At 30.5% G+C, this 21,024-nt stretch overlaps 2 protein-coding genes across 5 annotated transcripts; one reads left to right on the plus strand and one right to left on the minus strand.

The window, feature by feature from the left end:
- The first annotated feature begins 2,544 nt into the window (after nucleotides 1–2,544).
- Nucleotides 2,545–20,294, plus strand: LOC100805228 (protein LATERAL ROOT PRIMORDIUM 1). 4 transcript variants are annotated; one of them, XM_003539202.4, is made up of 3 exons: nucleotides 2,545–3,420; nucleotides 3,880–4,201; nucleotides 7,977–8,794. In XM_003539202.4, exons 1-2 carry the CDS (start codon nucleotides 2,733–2,735, stop codon nucleotides 4,185–4,187), a joined length of 996 nt encoding a protein of 331 aa, XP_003539250.1. In that variant the 5' UTR covers nucleotides 2,545–2,732; the 3' UTR covers nucleotides 4,188–4,201; nucleotides 7,977–8,794. The 4 variants fall into 4 exon arrangements, with proteins under 4 accessions (XP_003539250.1, XP_014619562.1, XP_006591197.1 ...); XM_006591134.3 differs by lacking the exon at nucleotides 7,977–8,794 and adding an exon at nucleotides 19,882–20,294 and having other exon boundaries at nucleotides 2,561–3,420; XM_041007041.1 differs by lacking the exon at nucleotides 7,977–8,794 and adding an exon at nucleotides 7,567–7,955 and having other exon boundaries at nucleotides 2,561–3,420.
- On the minus strand, nucleotides 15,343–19,882 carry LOC100811434 (phosphatidylinositol 4-phosphate 5-kinase 6). The gene is given in 6 exon segments (XM_041006824.1): nucleotides 15,343–15,628; nucleotides 15,963–16,175; nucleotides 16,489–16,682; nucleotides 16,774–16,890; nucleotides 17,309–17,474; nucleotides 18,212–19,882. Coding segments are annotated over 6 exon segments (2,151 nt in total). The 5' UTR covers nucleotides 19,387–19,882.
- Nucleotides 20,295–21,024: the final 730 nt, after the last annotated feature.

Consider the following 21,024-nt stretch of genomic DNA (forward strand, 5'->3'; position numbering starts at 1 on the left):
TTATCCTTAATGAAATGATATGATTTTGTTTTTGTAAATCAAAACATGCATTACATATCATGAGAGCTAACTAGACCAATTCCTTGAAGTAAATTGAATTAAGTTAATTTTATTCTTTTTAGTTTTAAATGATTAAAAGACAATTGTTTTCTAGTCATTTTTCTAACGGGTCTTCGTAGTATTCTTGTAAGACATGACATGAGACTACTCCCTAGTCTATTGTTGGGACTGGCTAGAAGGTCCTTTTAATAGTTGTATGTTTTTCTTTTTTCTTTTTCTTTTTTTGTTCCTTTTATAATTCGTTTTTAAACTGAATGAAATTATTCAGGAGACATAATCGAAATTAGATCAATGAATTTACTTGTAACCTATATTGTGGTTGAGTTAGATATATATTTAAGTAGAAAGAATGTTTACATTGTATATGTAACAATCTTCTAAAAATATTAAGTTATCTGCAAGAAGCAAGAAGAAAGGTTCAATGAAAAAATATATTGCATCCTAAGGCAAAGAAGAAAAAGGTTAATTAGACTTTCCCGACTTTAATTTATCAGTTTAAGTGCAATTTCATTCGATCATTTATATAATTCAGCATAATTTCTTGATTTTGTTTTTTGGTGAAACATAATTTTCTTGATTTAATTTTACTTTTATGTTGCTAATTTCCTACGTTTAAGTTAGTGATTAATTTCTATAATTAGAAGAAAAATGCACATTTTTTAGGTAAAAGACAAAAAAATGATCCAAAAGGACATTTTCATTATTTCTATATAAACTTGTATGTCTTATATGATCGAAGTATCACTCATAGTGTAGGTATTTCTCAAAGTTGCGAAAATAAATTAATAGTTTAAGAAAGTATAAAATTTTCACTTATTTAATTGATTTTGTTTTCGTTACAACGGATAAAGTTAATCACAAAATTTGAAAATTTCTTCTAACAAATAGAAAATTTAATTATTTATTAAAAGAGATAAATATGCTTGTCACTCGACAATGATGAATTGAATTTTTTTTTATATAGAGTGGGATCGAGGAAGAAAATTATCTTCCTTAAAATCGTTTAATATAATATTAACTCAGCCCCCATGTAAGAAAAAAAAAGAAAAAAGTAAAAAAAAAAACATTAATTCAATTTTGGCTTAGATAAAAATCATAAAATGTAGATGAATAAGCGGACTTATATGTATTTGATGTTGGAAAATGCACTCCCTTATTTTAATAAAGTCACATACGATTTATCTTAAAATTGTATATGTTACAGATTCTAATTTTATATGCTTCAATTTCCTAAACTATTTTTATACGAGGATAAATAAATACATTCTCTTATTTTAATAAAATTATAAGTATTAATTTTAAAATTTTATATTTAAACCTCTTATTTTATGTGTTGAATTCATTATGTCTTTTTTTCACTTTTTTATTTTATAAGATTAATTTTTCTAAATAAATTCGATCTGCCACTTTTTAGACCCACTTAAATCTAAGTTGCATCACATAAGTATTAAGTACTATATATGGAGGAAATAAATTCTTCTACAATGCATCTACTTTTGTGAAAATTATAGAAGTGTCATAACATTATTTAAATAGATAAAATAAATAGGTACTTTAAGGAGAATAATAAGAAAATTGAAGAACAAAACACTAAATCCGTTTACTTATTACCAGAGACCTTTTGTTTCTATTCTTTCAAAATGGAAAGCCTATTCGTTTTTCCTTTTTTTCCTATCTCTCCCTTCCATTTGCAACAAAACACAGAAGGCCCCAAATCCCAATGACCTTTCACTAAAAATGAATTCGAAACAAAAACGTGCAAGAGGAAACCTACACCTTCACCTACACATCGGGCACAAAAATTGCATGGTAAGCACAAAAATTCAATAATAATAATTGCTAACCCTACCAATCTAAGAATCTCTAAGTGGACTTTCAGTGTCAGAACCTGTAGCAGTCTGCGTTCTTCGTACCCCCCCCCCCAAAAAATAAAACACCCTTTCTCAATGCCACTAATCAAAAGCCCCACCAGATAAATCAAAGTACAGATGAAAAAGAAAAAAAAAATTACATATTTAGGTAGTTTTAGTATTAAAAAAAGATGTTTAAGTAATTTTGTTTTTGTTATTTATAGTTTCATTCACATCATTTATATTAATTTTTATTAGATTAATTTTTTTTCTAGATCATATGCATTTTTTTATATTAAAAGTTATGTTATTTAAACTGGTTGATTATTATAGACAATAATTTTTTTAAAATATTTAACTAAATTATATATCAAGGCTCAAATTTAAAATCTCTAATTAAACTAAAATAATTTCATAAATTTAATGATTACTGCATTAATTATGAACATCAAACTCTTAATTGAAATTTACCATAAAAAGATACTTTAAGAACTATATAATAAGATAAGTACTCAAAATAATATAAAAATTAAAATTTGTCCATTATGGGATTCCTTATTTTTTTTTTCCCTTTTTTTTCTTTTTAAATTCAAAAAACCACATATATATCACATTTGCATCAAAAGAATGGAAACTCATGTTCTGTTCCCATTACTCTCCACGTAATAAGATAAGATCTCCATCCACAACATTCAACAGGAGCTAGCTCAGCTAGATAAAAAAAAGTCTCTTACAACTTGCAATCACACAAACACAAAACACCCTTTTTCCAAGAACAAGAACAAGAGCCTCAATCTCCGAGCTTGTGATAACTTGTTTCCAATGAGCATGTTAGGCCTGCGAGACCTAGTTCTCATAGCTCCAACCCCTTCTTCCCTTAACCACCACCAAGGCCAACCCTTTTCAGAAAACCACACTAACACTCACACTCCCAATAACATTCCTTTGCCTTCTTCAGCAGCTTCTCTCAGTGTTGGCTTTGGCATTTTCCCTCTCCTCACTGCGACACCATGTGTGCCACAGTCTCATCATCATCATCATAACAATGAGGTTCAAGAGTTGGGTGGTGGTGCCAATAGTAACACCACCACCAACTATTGGAACCTCAAGATGTGCCAACAAGAAGTGAATAATCCTCCAAAGAAGGGTGTGATCAACGTGGCTGATCATGATGATGAAAAGGGTATAATGGAGAATGAAGAAAACGGGGTTTATGGGCCTAACTTTAGGGTGTGCCAAGATTGTGGCAACAGGGCTAAGAAAGATTGCATCTTTAGAAGATGCAGGACTTGCTGCAAGGGACGTGGGTATGATTGCAACACTCACGTGAAGAGCACGTGGATCCCATCGGTTCGCCGCCGCGAGCGCGAGATCACGGTGGCTTCCGGCGGTGGTGGTAAGAGGCCAAGAGGTATAGTGGGGTCATCTCAAAAGGCCACTGTCACTTCTCATAGTTCCAACTCTAATGCTACTACACCTAGGAGCTTAGCTACGAGCTCCTTTCACCAAGGTGCTTTCTCTTTTTCTCTTTTTTCTTTTCACTTTCTTTCCCTCATCAAAGAAATGAAATAAATTAAATGTTCATTTTTCTCAAATTAAATGATATCATCATGTGATTCATATTAGTGTGTTCCATGTAATCAATCTACCCATAAATATTTGATGCCGTATTAGTCCTTTATTTATAGGGAACATTAACACGTATGCTATAATTTGTGTGCTTTTGAAACTAATTGGATGTCACATATTGAAATAGTTTGATAGAATAAATTGATGTTTAAGATGAATTAATTTGAGGGTTCATGAGATTGATGTTATACTTGAGAAGCAAAATGAGGCACCAAATTATTAAATGATTAAGAGAGTATAATTCAGTTAATTGAGTAGAATGTCAGTGTTATAAATCATATGAGATTGTATTTAATTTCTAAGAATAAAAAAAAAATCAAATGATGATTTTGAAATGCAGATGGTAGCCTGAAGCAGTCATTACTGGGTCATGTTCGAGCACCAGCAGTGTTCAAGTGTCATAGAGTCTCTGCCATTGGGAATGGTGAAGATGAGTTTGCATACTTGGCCACGGTCCACATTAGTGGCCATGTGTTCAAAGGGTTTCTCTATGACCATGGTGTTGATGGGAAAACCGCAAATGCAGTAGTGCCTTGTGTCTCGGAACTGCAGGTGGGAAACAATTGCAGTGGGAAGAACAGAGAATGTTCCTCTGCCATTGCAATTGGGGTTACAAACAACAATGCATACCCTGCTTCTGCGACTTGAAGATTTCTTTATAGGTACTCAATTGCACTCAGCTTAATTTATAATATGCTTACATATCTTTTTTCTCATTATAATTTAATTTTTATTTTATTTTTGTTCTTGGTAAAGTTTTTATTTTCATTTTAGTTTTTATAAAATATTTTTATTTTATTTTTTACCCTTAAAATATTTTAGATGATATTATAAACAATAAAAATAAAAAATATGAAATATTTTAAAAACGAAACACATTTTAAATGACTAAAACAAAAACAATTACAAAAACAAAAATAATAAGCATTAAATTAGAGAAACTAAAAAATATATTTAAGGTGATGTGTGTGCAACTACGAATACGTAGATATACTTTTTAGCCTTAGGATCGTTACAGTTATTTAATTGTAGTTATACTTTTTATGTGGTAATTATTGGCCTGCAAGAGATTTTGCTTTGCAAAACAGATTTTTCAATTCTTTTTCATTTGTAAGTGTCAATAGTACATTGAGGGGAAAGAGAGAGATTTTGCTTTTTGCAAAACAGATTTTTCAAATTTTTCTTTCATTTGTAAGTGTAAATAGTACATTGAGGGGAAAGAGAGTCAGGAAAAAAAGATAATGAAAGTGATACGTGTGAGGAATAAATTATTAATAAAAAAAATGAGAGGTATAAAAAAGTGTAAAATATGAGAGATGAGTTGGGGGCAATTGGGGGGTTTAAAATAATCAAAATGTGATGTTATTGATATGTTATATTCTTATACTTTTTCTTTTGTATCTTTTACTTTGAAAAAGGAAAGGGAACGATGTACCAAAAGTAAAAAAGAAAATGTAACTTAAATACCATTAAGGAGGATATAAGGAAAAGAAAATAAATAAATAAATTCATTGTATCTACATAAAAAGGATAGAAGAACAGTTTAACATTGCATCATAAGTTCACAACGCGATGAAAAATATTAATAACATAAATTATGCAATCTCATATTATATTTAATGAACTTTACTTATAATTTTAGGATTTTTAATAAATTTCTTTTAACAAAAAATTGTTAAAAAAGTATATTAAAAAAATTGGTTGATAATAATACTCCTCAATCACATGTATTGTATAATTTATGCATGCTTCTGGTTATTTCATTTGAACTATTAATATAAAAGTAAATTTTTTTTATTTGTAGGAATTGAATATGATATTAAAAAATTTAGAACATTTATATATTCTTGAATTAAATCCCTTGATGTATTAAGGAGGAATTAAGAGTCGAAATCACTTTTAAAAATGTCACTCTCGAACAACAAAAGACAACAAGAGAAAAAAGCAGCTATTGTGTAATTATCAATGTCCATTATGAGAGTGTCTATTGCGTAATTTGCATTTCCACTACCCATGCGACCATGCCATCCACGTTGCCATCTATGTTGCATTTCCACCGCCGCTCCCAAAAGTTGCATGCTTACTGAGTTATATTATTTTTATAACATTAGTTTTCTTTTTATATTTTTTTATTACATCAATTATTTTATTTCTTTCCTTCGTATCTTTATTATACGTTTTGCCGTAAAAAATACATAAATAATGCAATTTCTCTACTTTAATTGTCAAATGAGGCCTAGGGGCATTGTTCTGTCTTCACATATCGATATCTCTAATCCATGTTAACATTCACTTCTAAAACCTATTCAAAACATTATTTTTTAGAGGACTATTCAAAACATTATAAATTATAAAACATTATAATAACTAAAATGAGTAAATTGTATCAATAAGCGTGCAAAAAACATATTTCATCTTCATGTCTTAAATATAAGCAATGGAAGTCTCTTATTTTTTTATTCTCAAATATAAATAAATTTTGGTTACTTATGTCTTATTTTACGAGACCTTATTTAAAATATTATTTATTTAATAAGATTAAATTTTTTTATGTTTGATATCAAATTTCAATAAAAGATAGTTTAAAAAAAATGTTTATTTCTATTTAAAAATAACATAATTTAATAAAATTAACTAATTTTCTTAATAAGGGTGAAATATATCTTTTTACTTATAATCAAGATTGAAGGAGTTAGTTCAGTTAATCACATTAAATTTATTAATTACTTGTTCTATCATTTTAGAATTATTCTTTTCTTATCTCTCTATCTATTTAATTATTTTTTATTAATATTTGGAGAAAATAAATAAGTAAGAATATGTAGAAAAAAATAATAAATACATATAAAAATTAGAAAATATATAATCTTATAAGAAAGATAAATAAATTACTTTAAAAATCTTATAATTAAAGAAAATGAAAGTATACAGATACACACACTAACAACCTCCCTTGTTTATCCTCTCCACTCTTTGCACCTATATTTTCTTTTTGGGAACTCATCGGAATGCTCTTTTGAACCATTTTTCAATAGAATGACAAGAATCATAGCGCTATAATATTTTTCTTTTGGCCACTCATGGATATACTGAAATAACTACAAACATAATAATTAAGCAATTGCAGTTTTCTTTCTTTCTCCCTTCTCAAAGGGTAGGCTTTCATGCCATTCATCATAGTGCGGATAAAGGTCACCACCATTTTAATGCAATATTTTGTTTTGTTTCATGAGATGTTTATATCCATTTCAAATTTGAGTTAACTTAAACCTTAGCGAGGGAAAAGACACCACACTCTCTATCAACCACGAATAACCACCCCATCTCAATGACACCCACTTTTTTTTTACTGTCTTACCTTTTCTGCATGGATCGACAAATTAAAGGACAATCTTTTTCTGAAAAAGTATGTGTTTTTGAGTGGTAATTGTGTCGGATATATATTCATAACACTTCAAATATTTATATTCACTTTTATAGACTTCTTTATTTTTAATTTTATACCATCCAATACATATTAAAATACCAATAATTAGATAAATTATACATTTTATTATGTCTATAATAACTTATGTTTAAAATATTAAATAATTTTCAAGATCTAAAATTTTCAGTTTGCATTAATTCTAGATTAATTTTATAAGTTGTATTATAATGATAGATGTTATGTCCTGGGATTTTAAAATTTGTTGTATCTCTACTTATCATCGTGTTGTATGTGATCTTCCTAGATGGAAAGATTTAAGAGAACAAATTGTTTTTAGAACCCCATGCACCTTAAATTATTGGAAGTGGTAGAGAGGGTTATGAAGCAAATTTTAACTTTTAAGAGATTTTTATTTTTTATTTTGTGTTAGATCTTTTTGTTAACTTATATGACACTTTTGCTTTATAATAATCAATAACAAATAATTTTTTATTAATAAATTTAAAGATTGAACTTTAGTAGAGTTACCTTTGAGTTGGTCAGTTATAATAACATTACGATTGAGTCGGCGGTGCTCACAACATAGTTTGCCTAATTTAGCAACCGAGTTTGCCTTGCCAATACTGCAACACACTTTTCCAAGATTTTCAACATTTGTTACAAGAGTGAAATAGCTTGGAAATGAAGATTGAAATACCAAAGATCATGATTGTTTGTTAAGCAATGGAAAAAAGTTGGCGGGGGAAGGGAGCAGGGCAAACACAATAGTGGTATGTTGATAACTAGTACAGTTTGGTTTTATTGCTTTTATTTTCCGAATTGATTTGTTTCTCTGGTTGTTTTTTTTTTTTTTATCAGTAAAAATTAAACATAATATAATGGGATTTACAATACCCACACTCTCGTCGACGAGTTAGACCCCCTTGGTGTTGTTCAGCTGTTTTAGAACAGAACTTTGCCACATTTACTTAGGACTAACAATGTCTAAATCTTCTTTGTGCCAATAACAGGTGATGGATCAGTTTCATGAACCCCAAAGGATGACAGTTCATTTTGCAATTTTTTTGGGGGAAAACTGACCATATATATGTTAAAGTGGTCTTTAATTGTGTAAATTTCTCTTCAAAAAAGATAAAAAAAAAAAGATTTAATGAATCGGGTGAGAAGTCTAAACTAAACTTTTTACAAGATATAATATGATGATTACGATCGAAGACGAAATAAACTCATGTTTCACATTCAAAGATGGGAAGCCATAACATAATTAACCAAAGGGAAGCTGATTTTTTTAAAAATTAACCAAAGAGAAAACAGAAGAAGAAGAAAAGAAAGCAAAATCCAATTAGTAAGTCATGTACTCGACTTATTATGAATATAATGTAGGTTAAATAAGTTTTTTTCCTTTAATTTATTATTTAGGTTCAATTTAGTTTTTTCTTTTCAATTTAATCCTTTAATTTTTAAAATCGATTGAGTTTAATGCTTTCGTCCATATTAAATTGATGGTGTTTGGAAATGTGTGTATTTTGTGGTAGTTTAAAACCACAAAGTACAATTTCTTAACATGTTGACCTAATTTAGACGGTATGATCAAATTAAATCAATTTTAAAAATTAGATGACCAAATTTTACCTAAAAAAAATTAGATGACCAAATTAAATCTAAAATAAATTAGAAGACCAAAAAATTAATTTAACCTATAATACATTAAAGAAATTTTGTGCACGTCAAAGTAAAAGACTATTGTTGACAAAGGTTGATCTAGTTGGTAAAGAATTTAACCTATAATTTAGGTTGATCGAGAATGTAGATTTGATTTTTCTGCCCATGTGAAGACCTTATTGGTGGATAATTTGTATGTATATTTTTAAACGCTTGTTGAGTCTTGAGACATACTCTAATCCTGGTGAGTCCTGAGACTCAACTAAATTATTTAATTTTTTTTGTAAAAAAAAATAGAAGACTATTAGTTCCTTTGTCCTTTTCCTAACAAATACAAGTGAATTATGACGAGTTGCATTATGAAGTCTCTTATGACTAACAATATTAATTCGTCTTGGAGATTCAATATTTCATAGATTTGATTTTGTTGTCCAAAATCATGATTCCTTATCAATAATGAACTCATGAATTTCAAAATGATCATTAATCACAATAAATCACAAACCCACGAGTAAATATATCACAAACAAGATAAATTTGAGACGTGTAAAATTATATTATTCTTAAGGACTTATCCGCCTAATGTGCGCAAGCCCTCTTAGATATAGAAGGTTCTTCCCAATGAATTGGGACAATAGAATTGACTAGTATTTTTGTGAGATAACCCAAGAACTCAATGAGAAAACAAAAGCACCCAAATATGGGAGAAAACACTCAAAAGGGTCAAACATTGTTTCTAATAATGTGTAACAAATCCAATTAAATATAAAATATTAATACACATTAACACATGTAAATAAACTTATTAACAAATTACATTAATGTCATTAAAAAAGAAGTAATTTCAACATATGAAAATATCTTATTTTCATATTAAGTTCTAAATAATTTTATATAACAACTTTACCAAATATTAACCTTTTGAAATATATAATCTAAATATACAACAATCCCCCACATATTTATGTTACAAAAAGTTTTTAAGAAAAGATAAGAAATTCTTGGGTTCTCCTTCTCTTTGATGTAATGCCTCGGATCTCGTATAACAAGCTATATGAACCAAACCTACATTGATAAGACTTAACGCATAGTGTAGTTGATGTAACAAGCTATATGAACTAAAAACATTTTAAGTATGTTAACAATCTACCAATCACATTACACCCCCACAATTCTTCTTGTTATTATTGTTTTGCGCTACTAGGTCATGCGCGAGCTCAATATTCAAGAGTGCTTTAGAGATCTCGCCATGATCTCATACAAGCGGTTCCACTTGGCACTTATACAGGTGATGTCATTAAGTGTAGGCTGCAAATCATACACCACCCATAAGGGATATGAAAATCACTAAAAAAGGCATCAAGCTTTCTCATACTCACGTAAAGCTTAATTATAAAGTTTAACCTCTCATTAATGTACCGTCTAGCACTTTCTCACACCATAGGAAGAAACTAAAAATTAAGATTGACTAAAATCAATTTTAGTGCTAGTAGAACTAACAAATGATTTGTTTTAACCCATATGAATATTTTTCATGAGATCTCCAATCACAAAGGTTGAGTTACCATCACTTGTTTGTTTTCTAGTGGCTTAATAAAATCTCATTCCCCTCGGTGTTTCATACAATAATCTCTTCCCTGGGGGTTAAAGTCAGAGGATCGACTGAATCCATTATTGGCTTCACATAAACAAAATATTTCTATCTTTTTAAAAAATTGTTTCACCAAAATATCTCTTTACTTTTAATCACAATGAACTCTTTTGCCATTTGACAATCACAACATATAGAATATGTACTCTTCCATAAAGAAATATATTTGCTAAGACATTTTCTTAGCTAATCAATCTCATATTCTACTAAGGCAAAACTCAATCTCCAAAGCATAACAAATTATACAAGTCTACTTGGTTGAATTCCAAGCAAAAACATGTATAAAAGTAAAATAATTTTATTCATAAATTTATTCTCATATGAATCAAAGATTCAATTAGCATCATTGTGCCCTTCTAATATAGTGGAAAATCCACTATGACACCTTTAACATATGCATCAAATTTTATAATACCTCTAAAAAATTTATAATTTTGTACAAAAATGTACAACTCACATATGAAACAATAAGCATTTTCTCCAAATATATATATACTCAAAGTGTAGGAATAATAATAATAATAATAATAATAATAATAATAATAATAATAATAATAATAATAATAATAATAATAATAATAATAATAATAATAATAATAATCTCAATTAAGCTCTCCACTTTAATGTCTCTCTCCCTCTTTCTCTCACACACATATATAGGAGTTTGCTAACATACTTCATGTTAGAGTATTTTAGTAACCTACACAAAATTATTTGGACCAAAAATCCAACTATTTTTGTGATAATAAATTTATTTAGGGATAATATGATAATTTAATGCTTATATTTTTAAAACTTATTTACTTCTCTGTCTCTCACTCATTGTCTCTCATCTCCCTAAATATTTTTAAATTTTAATTTTAAAAAATATAAACATTAAATTACGTGAGACAAGGGAGAGGAGAGAGAATCAGTAGGAGAGAGAAATAAATGAGTTTTAAAATATAAACATTAATTTAGCACATTATCCCTAAATAAATTTATTATCACAAAAAAATAGTTAGATTTTTTGTCTAAATAATTTGGTGTAAGTTGTTAAAATACATAAGAATATGTTAGCAAACCCTATATATATATATATATATATATATATATATATATATATATATATATATATATATATATACATGAATCACATCAAGCAACATGTGCTCACTAAGCACCTGGTACAATAAGTTACTCATGTAATATGTTTTAGTCTCAATCATCATATTCATAACATGTATAACATAAATATAATTCCATGTTATCATTAGAAGCATCTCATGTACAAAGTATTATTTATTTATTTCTCTTAGAAGATATTAAAGGATTTTTGTTTTCTCATTCACTTTATTAACATCCTAATACTTCCATACCTTTTTTTTTTTAAAAAAAAAACTTGGAACATACATGTTGCTCAACAAAACATCACATGCAGAAAGAAAAGAGAAAAGTATTATTCATTTCAAATCATCCGCTATAAAACATTTTCTATCAATTATTTCTCAATTTTATATTTCTAGTGGAATATTCGCTAACAAATTTTTCAACCACTTAGCCTCATAGTCTACCATCTTAAGAGTAATAAACTTTAACTCCACAATTTTGTTTGGTTGATCTTCAAGTAACACCCCACAACTAGGTATAGTGAACAACCATTAGTGAGTTTTGTCTCATATGGATTAAAAGTCAATTTAACATCGGTGTATTTTCTAGGCTTAATACCCAATTTGGTCCCTTAGTTCATTAAAAGTGTTCAATTAGATCTTTTTTTTTTACTATTCAATTGGGTCCCTTAGTTTTCTAAGTTTATCCAACTGGATCCTTTTGGTCACCTTTGACAAATTGATTAATGGAAATTTACATGTGGCACTTGAGAATATCATTTTTTTCATTTTCAATAACTTGTACATATAGTAGCGGTTTTTAACTGTCACTATATTTTTTTTTAAGTTTTCAATAAAAGATCTGGAGAAGCCCAAGCCCAATGTCGCTGCTGCTCCAAACCCTAAACTCCACATTCTTCTTCCTTTTCCTCCTTGCACCATCGTAGTGACCACCACCACAAGTCATCACCCTCACTAAATCCCACCATCAAGGAGGCGAAATGAGGACGTTGCAGATCCTCAAAATGGTTTTGGCCATATGAGACTAGATTTGGACGTTTGGTGGTGGCGAGGTGGGGGTCATGGTGGCGGTGAGGGTTTTGCCATTCGTCACAACTTTGCAGGTGCCGCAAAGATGTTGTGCAGTTGGATTTGGTTCAACTTCCTCTCATTCCTGAATTTTCCAATGTGGTTCAATCTCAGGATGGCAGAAATAAAGGAGGGAGGAGACAGGGTGCGCGGTGTTCATCTTGCGATAGCCTCTTTCTCGGTCACATACCCCATGTTCCCTTCTCTTCTTCTCCCTCTTTGGGTTGAAATTTCAAAAATTAGAATATTTCCAAATCACCGATTTAATGAAATGACATGCATTGTTAAAAAAATTGATTTCTATCTAAAAAAACCTTACCTGATAGAAGACAAAACTTTTATTTTTTTAAAATAATAAATAAAAAGTTGGGGTTCAAAATCATTACTTTATGTAAAAATTTTAATGACAACTCAAAACAGCCAATATCCATAAATAAAAGTTGCTAAAATATGCAACCTAACAAACTTCTTCTTAATTGGATGGAGAAGAATGAAATTGACCCAATTGGATAAAATTTAAAAAACAAAGAGACCCAATTGAATACTAAAAAAACTAAGGAACCTAATTAAGTGCTTTTAATAAACTAAGAGACCAAATTGACTATTAAGCCTATTTTCTAATACAATGGAAAATCCACCATGTGAATACCAAAATTTATAGTACCTCTCAAGTATCTCATATTTTGCAAGTTTCGTGATATGGAGAACTCATACTTCACATTGAAAAAATTAATTACTCATAATAAATCACACAGTCTCCTGTGTCTCATGTTGCAAAATTTAGAGAACTCGCATCTCAAATTTTTATGTAGATATCTTCCTTACAATATTCCAATCATTTTATTGTAACCATAAAGTCAACCAAATATCACTTTTAAAGATCCCCCACATTGATCCATCCTAAAAAATTAAGACACAACATTCTTTTTATAATTGAAATATTTAACTAAGACACCCAATTTTCACTAGCCATCTCTTCATAACATTAGGCTTTTTTCTCAACAGATTTCACGTTTGATAAACTTTATATCTAAAAGTGCATTGCCTTAAAGCTAATAACAAATTCTCTAATCACTTTATTAATAAATAAGTGGCCACAAAATATGTAAGGAAATATCAATATCTCCAAATTACGTAGCATATTAAGGCCAAAACCTTTATAAACAATATTAATGTGAGTCTCATTTTAATGATCCAATGTATATCTTTCTCTTAGCTTTTCACAGACACTAAGATCATCTCAAATGCATTTCTGTAGCTTAAACAATCTTCAAATTATTGTGCTTATATCAAGTTGTCCATGCTCATCAGTGTCTACAACTTTAGGCTCAATTTTGTCCGTGATCTAGGTTCAGACTACGACTTGTTCATTAAAGTTGAAGCTATTTCTTCAAGCTTTTCATAGCCATCAAAACAACTTAATTGCATTTTTGGAACTTCAGATATGATGTCCAGAATGAACTCAAATTGCTGATGAAATTTCATTGAGTATGTTGCAACAATGTTGTTCTTCAATATGGCTCATAATTGTTCCATCTAGAACAATGTTTTTCTTGTCCTTTAGTTGTTGATTCATTCTCTTGGTTTGAAGTTTTCTCTTCATCTAGTGAGCATGTTGACTTCATTACAGTACACAGTCAAAGACACACTGAGTCTTCTTTTGAGTTTTCAAGTCTATCTTCCTTTTTGAGTGACTCATGTTAGCCCTGAGTTTACTTCAGTTGTTGTTCTCTAAAGAACCTATATTTTCTTAACACACTTAAACAAACTCATTAGTAGACTTAAACTCATAAAGCTTATAATTTGTGTTAAGAAGGTTTGTCTTAATTAAAATACAAAGAATTGGGACTAAACATATTTGTCATGCCAAACTTCAACACATGAGTCTAAAATATATTATTTTGCTCTCATGTTTTTCTATCTCATAGCATGTCATTATTATGTTACTTAATTATAGGAATATTCAAATCTATATTGAAAATTGTATTTAATCTGTCAAAAGAAAAATTGTATTTAAAAGAATAGTTCAATTGAAATACACAATAAAGATTTTTTTATATATTGCTATCCAAACATAAATTGTCATATAATTGAACATTTTTTTTTACTTTGTAACAATTACTTTAAAATTCAAGTTTAAAATAGTTTTTAATTTATTGGCAGTATAAAAATATTTGCAATGACAATATATCAAAATTAAACTATATCTAGCATTGCTCTAGAGCAAAAACAAATATTGAAAAGTGCATTTGATTGTGAAATTGTTGTTTTATACACATCAGGTTTAAAAAAGAGTAAAACCACATATGGAAATGATTGATATATCCCTTGGTGGATGCTACTACACCTAAAACCCACACAAAAGTTCTCATGTTTGTAAGTCACAAAACCATAGCATGCAAATGCAACAAACCTAATTATTATCATTTAATTTTGCACACAAAAAACTACAATTCCTAACCTTATCTTCTGTATGTATATTTTATCGAGTGCTGAATCTTAAAGGCCTCATTTGGGAGACACAAAAGAATGGTTACGGAAATGAATAATTTCCAATGTCGTGTGCCTCTTTGTGCATTCATTTACAATTGGAAAAGGCTTTGACTAACTCTTAACAATATTTGATCTACACTACAACATACATTTTTTGTGACTATAAATAAAGTAAAATTCACTAAAATGTAGTGTAGAAAGAAAAAAAAAGAACAAATTATAGAAAATGTGTATCTCCTTTCTGATCATGGAATAACCTCCAATAAGTTTGTTGGTTGCTAAAACTAAGTATGAGTAGCAATATGTTGGTTATAACTTTGTCATTTCCTTATAATTGTACATTGATGGCCACCAATTGCAAGTAGATGAATGTTTAACATCAAAACTTCACCTTCAAGTGTCCTCCACAAAAACTCCGAAGATGAAATCGCGAAAGCGTTTAGAGTATAGCCTTGGATCAACTGCAGAGATTGATGTTGAATCATATTGGAATGATTTGTAAGCATGCTCAAGCTTTTTGCTGATGTCATAGTCTTGCAATATGTCTATGATGCCAAAGAAGATTATGATCTCATAGAACTTCCCAGTTGGTTCTCCAACCAGCCGAGGAGTGTCACTAGTGCTTTTTCTTGTCGTCATTTCAGCCTTTGCTGGCATGTTCACTCCTAGTTGAATCCTCCTGAAACATTAAAAACAATGTAAAATTTTTAGAGAATGAAAGAAACCTTATCTTGACTGAAGGCTTAAGTAATAGTGTAATACCAATTATGCAGATTTTAGGGAAAGTTAATAAGGGGTGAAAAGTATCCGCCCTAAAAATGACTTGGTACAAACTAAATAGTCTTACTGATATGAGATAAATTTGATTGAAACTCAAATTCGTAATATGGTTTAGTAAATGAAAAGTGAAAACTAATGTGTGCTCTAGTTGAATTTATGTTTATTTCAATAAAAAAACTAGGTTACTTTAAAAAATTGAAACTTCTACTAGGATGAATTAATTGACTATATACCGACTAGGATCTATAATAAAATGATTTGCATCCACTCCAGAAAGATGTGGCAATCCATCGTCAACACCAGTTGGGGTAGTGCAACTTGTTGAACTGTGACAAGAAGGTGCGATAGTGCCAACGGATGTTGTTTCCTTGAAGTGAAGACCCACCAACATACTGTAATCCATAATCCTCTCTTGTTCAAGAAAGTCACAGTCTCTTTCCACTTGCCTACATGAAAGCATATTTAGAAATATAACCAACTTCCAAGTACTCCATAACAGAAATGTCAAGTCACAAAAGCCACATTTTGGTGCACCAATCATATTATATAACATTGTGGACTATTATGCACCTTATGCAACATTGCAACTTTTTCAATGGAGAGCTTGTATCTTTCAAATAAAGTTATAATTTACTTTATTGTTGCAAAAGCTAATAAAATATGCTTTTAATGATATAGATACTTGCATATATAGTGTAGTGTCCTACATGCTATGCACACATAAATAGTTGAAAAAGAAGCAATAAGCAAGAAATTCACCTGCAGAATTCTTGGAACCAAGACTTCTGCAACCGGAATATAAAATTTAGGTCAAGGTCCTTAAGTGTTGTTGTTGGCTCTATTTCTGATTCAGGTTTATTAGTAGTGCGACCAAAGGTTGAGCCTTTCAAGTCAAAGCGTCTGTGGATGACATACTTTGAACAGAACAGGTTTCCCATGATGACAAAACGAACCTGAGATTATTGCAAGTGAAATTAGTACTAAATGCTTTAATACCAAAACACTAGTTGATACACACTTGACACCTCAGTATTAGTGTACTACCTTCTTCTGTGTGGCCCCTGTTTGTCTAACGCAGTAGAGGCCAAAGAACTTGGTGACTAGAGTGTTCTCAAAAGCCCAGACATGCTTATAATAAGTTGGAAGCATTCTTAGAAAAACCTGCAATCGTGTTATAAAGTTAGGACTAAATTATCACTTAGTAGTAGATATATAACAATATATAACCCTTATAACTCAAACATTAATTGACAAACATCGTGCCAAACTAGAGTAATACATATGTATGACAAGCTTAATTTTTTTGGAACATAGTGTGATTATGAAGATTACAAGTGTGAAACTATCTAATTATAAAATTGAAAAGAATATATATGCATGTGTAAACTAATGGCTTACGAGTGAGTTTGTTTACACTTAAAAAAAAAAAATTTAAAATAAGTCCTTTTTTAGAAGCAGATAAGAATTGTTTCTTAAAATAAGCATAAAACTATTTTTTTAAGCAGAACCAGTTTAGACAAACATACTAAAAAATAGAAAGTTGCTTGTATTATATCTAACTAACTGAAAGGGAACTCACTTTCACTTCTGCTTTCTTCATGGTCTTTATCATGTAACATTCATCATTGGTCAAATAGAAAAAACTTCCACTTTTCCCAGGGGATGAGAGCTCTCGAAGGGCATCATTGCCACATATTGAAATCATATAATCAGCAGGATCAACTTTGAACAATTTTCTAAGAGCCCTAGAAATATAAATGCAATCAATTTGAGTACAATTGTAGACTAATTGTTATAGTTATGAAACAATTGCAATAACAACCATGAACATAGTATTTCCTAACCCCAACTATTCTTTATAGAGACACATCTAGGAGGTTTTCCTAGTGCCACTTTCTAGAGAAATAAAAACCTTCTTTAAAGCATATCACCTACCTGTTTGTGCCTCAAAAGGAAGGTTATAAATTTTCAAGACCACTCTCAACAAGTTAGCATATAGTAGATTCTGTTACAAAACATGGTTCACCTAATCAAGACCAAAGTTTGCTGAAATTAAAAACAAGACTATTCAACCCTGATGTCTACCTGAACACTACTGGGCAGTAGTCTTTCCATCTAAACTCACAAGACGGGTGCGGTGGAGTGTGCTTGGATCCTTCTGGTGGAAATCTAGTCCATACTTTTTCTTTGGGATCAAATGCAGAAGACTTCAAATCAAGAGATGCACTTGGAGCAGGTCTTCCAACAGAATGTCTGTGCTATGGCACAAGTAGTTAATAATGGTGTAGCAAACAATAGAAGCAAATTTTATTTGCTAGAATGTCATGTACATCATTGCATCATATTATGGAAGACATCAATTTAACTCAAGTTATATTTCCAGTCTAGAAAATACATTTATCACTCAAAGATTAAACAAAACAAAAGAAAAATCTACATTCATATATATGAGTGAAGAAAAGACTCAATCATTCAGCCAAACCATAAACATGAGACTAAATTACTTGAAAACAACAAGTATGATCAATACCTGATGCCTAGCTGCAGATTCAACATAAGCTCATAATTCTTGTGCCCTTTAGATATGGTCTCTCCTTGTCTTTTGGGATTCTTTATTCTCAAACAATCCAAACTGTTTCGGCTCAAAATGGAATGATCACCCAAGGAACTAAATCTAGATTTCCTACCTACATCAAATGCATAAGACCTATTTTTAGAGTTGTAATTACTAACCCTTCCATCCTCAGAAGTCCACCATGGCCTTCCACTCTCATCAGTTCTTTTCTTATGCACTGGCTTATTATCATCCTCTTTGCCACACACACTCAATGTCTTCTGTGAAGGGTAAATTGCCACCTTCTCACAAGGACAAATCTGGAAATCATTCAGCTCCACCTTGAACACATCATGAGGATCTCGATCCATGTGGTCATCTGAAGATCTAGAAGAGTAATAGGTCCCGCTCTGCTCCTTTGGATCTTGACTCCAAACCCCAACATAGAAACTCCCATCACCCCACCTAAAAGTACCATTTCCCTTAGGCAATCCTTCTGCCCAACACCCATCATACCTATTGCCAGTGCTCCACATCATTGTCCCATTCCCACAAAACACCCCACTCCTCCATTGCCCAATGTATTGATTCCCATTTTTCCACTGGTACCTCCCATGTCCATTTTGCAGTCCTTTTCTCCACTCCCCATCATAGAAATCCCCATTAGGGTAACTCTCAATTCCTTGTCCATGCTTCAAGTTCATCACCCAAGACCCTTTGTATGTGTCCCCATTAGAACCAATGTAGGTGCCTCTCCCATCCATGTTACCACTCTTGAATTCACCCTCATAGGTGGCCCCACTAGGCCAACTAAACCTCCCATTCCCCATGTTGGTTCCTTTGCTCCATTCACCAACATACATGCACCCATCTGTCCAAAGGTATTTGCCTTGGCCATGGGGGTACCTTTCAAGCCATTGGCCTATGTAGAAGTCACCGTTAGGGAGAATCTTCTCAACCTGACACACCTCTGTTGACTTATCATCATCCACATGGGCCACGAACATTGGTGTAAAGATGTTGTTTGCCCTTTTCTTTGCACCACTTGATTTGCGAACCGTTGCTTCCCAGCCCTTCACTATGCCATTTATCTCTCTGCTCATTCTCTTGAAGGTTTCCACTTTGAATCACCCTTCTTCCCCCCTCCCACCCCCCCTCCCCCCCCTCCCACACACACCACTATTCACCTTCATCCATCAATGTCCTCATCACAATTTTCCCCCAATCAACAACACATAGTTTGATGAATGCAATGTGGCAAAAAACATTTTTGCACCAAACTCAGAACAGAAAAACACATATCAGAAGACACACAAATAGAGGGAATCAATCAAATTGTGAAACTAAACACGAGACAAAGAAAAATAAACTTTTTTTTGCTTTTGGATTTGTGTTGTTTATGTGGTTGTGTCAAATGGTTTGCCTTTAGATTTTCAATGAAACAATGGTTCTATCGGATTGACGAGGAAAACAAGAGGTTGGTTAGAACTTAGAACAAAGGATTGCTCTTTTTTTTCTTTCACTTGTTTTAGTACAAGTTTTTCTTTTTCCTTATTTTTTTGTCTTATTTTTTTCCTTTTTTTTCTTGTTTTCTTGAGTTGGAATTGGACGAAAGGGATTCAACTCATGCTTTTGTGGGTTTCGATTAAGCCTCCGAGAAGTAATAGGAGACCAGACAATTGAAGGGAGAGAGACAAATGATGATGGTGATGCCATTTTTAGCACGAAAGATAGTTTGGTCCTAATTATAGTTTTTTTGTTGTTGTAATCACATATGTGTTTGTACCTTAAGTCGTTGGTTAGATTGAGAATGCCACTTGGTTTTGACATTTGTGGATTGCTACCAAATGTGAGTTCTTCATGGTTCTTAAAGCCAACAACAACCCAATCACATGCACAATAAGTGAGATTTTATCATGCAAGCAATGTGAGGAGGTAGTGTCAAAGAATAATGGTTTATATACAAAAAAAAAATGGAAAAATTGTAATTATAAAATGCAATTTTATGTTATAAATTTACAAATTAATGTTAGATTTCCTCTAAAAAAGACTTAATGCTAATGTTGAAAAAATACATTTAATGTAAAATTGGTCCTAAAAAAATGTAATTTAATTTCAAATTTGTTCTTGAACTTACATTGATAAAATAGTCCTACAAACTTAATGACAAAATGAAATAGTCTTACTTTTGCATATCCATAAATTAAATAAAAATTATTTTTCAATAAGATTAAATTATTACCGATTTACATATTTAAGGACTAAAATAATCATTACCCCATTTTATTTTACAAAAAGATAGGTATATTATGTTGCAGATGGTGAATACTTTGCAAATAATTTTGAAAAATAAAAAGAAAGAGAATATGATAAATGGTACTAAGATATATTTGTTTCAAAGTACTATTTACAAATGGCACTAACATATATTTGTTTCAAAGTACTATTTACGGGTAAAAGTTTAAGAACAAAAAATAAAACAAATACATCTAGCATGAACTAAAAAAAATCACAAAGATGAAAATGAATATTATTTTTTTGCTGAATTGCAAAGAAAAACAAATTATTTAAACCTTAAATATATTCAAAATAGTTTTTTATCTGAGTGTTATTTGAAGAACAAAGATGAATATATTTATATAATTGAAAGATCATTTTGAATCTTTTAAATAAGATAAAGTATCAAAGTGAACTTTATAATAAATAATTATTTTAAACCTTTTAAATAAGATAAAAGACTA

Source organism: Glycine max, chromosome 11, assembly GCF_000004515.6.
Source record: "Glycine max cultivar Williams 82 chromosome 11, Glycine_max_v4.0, whole genome shotgun sequence".
NCBI classification, from domain to species: domain Eukaryota; kingdom Viridiplantae; phylum Streptophyta; class Magnoliopsida; order Fabales; family Fabaceae; genus Glycine; species Glycine max.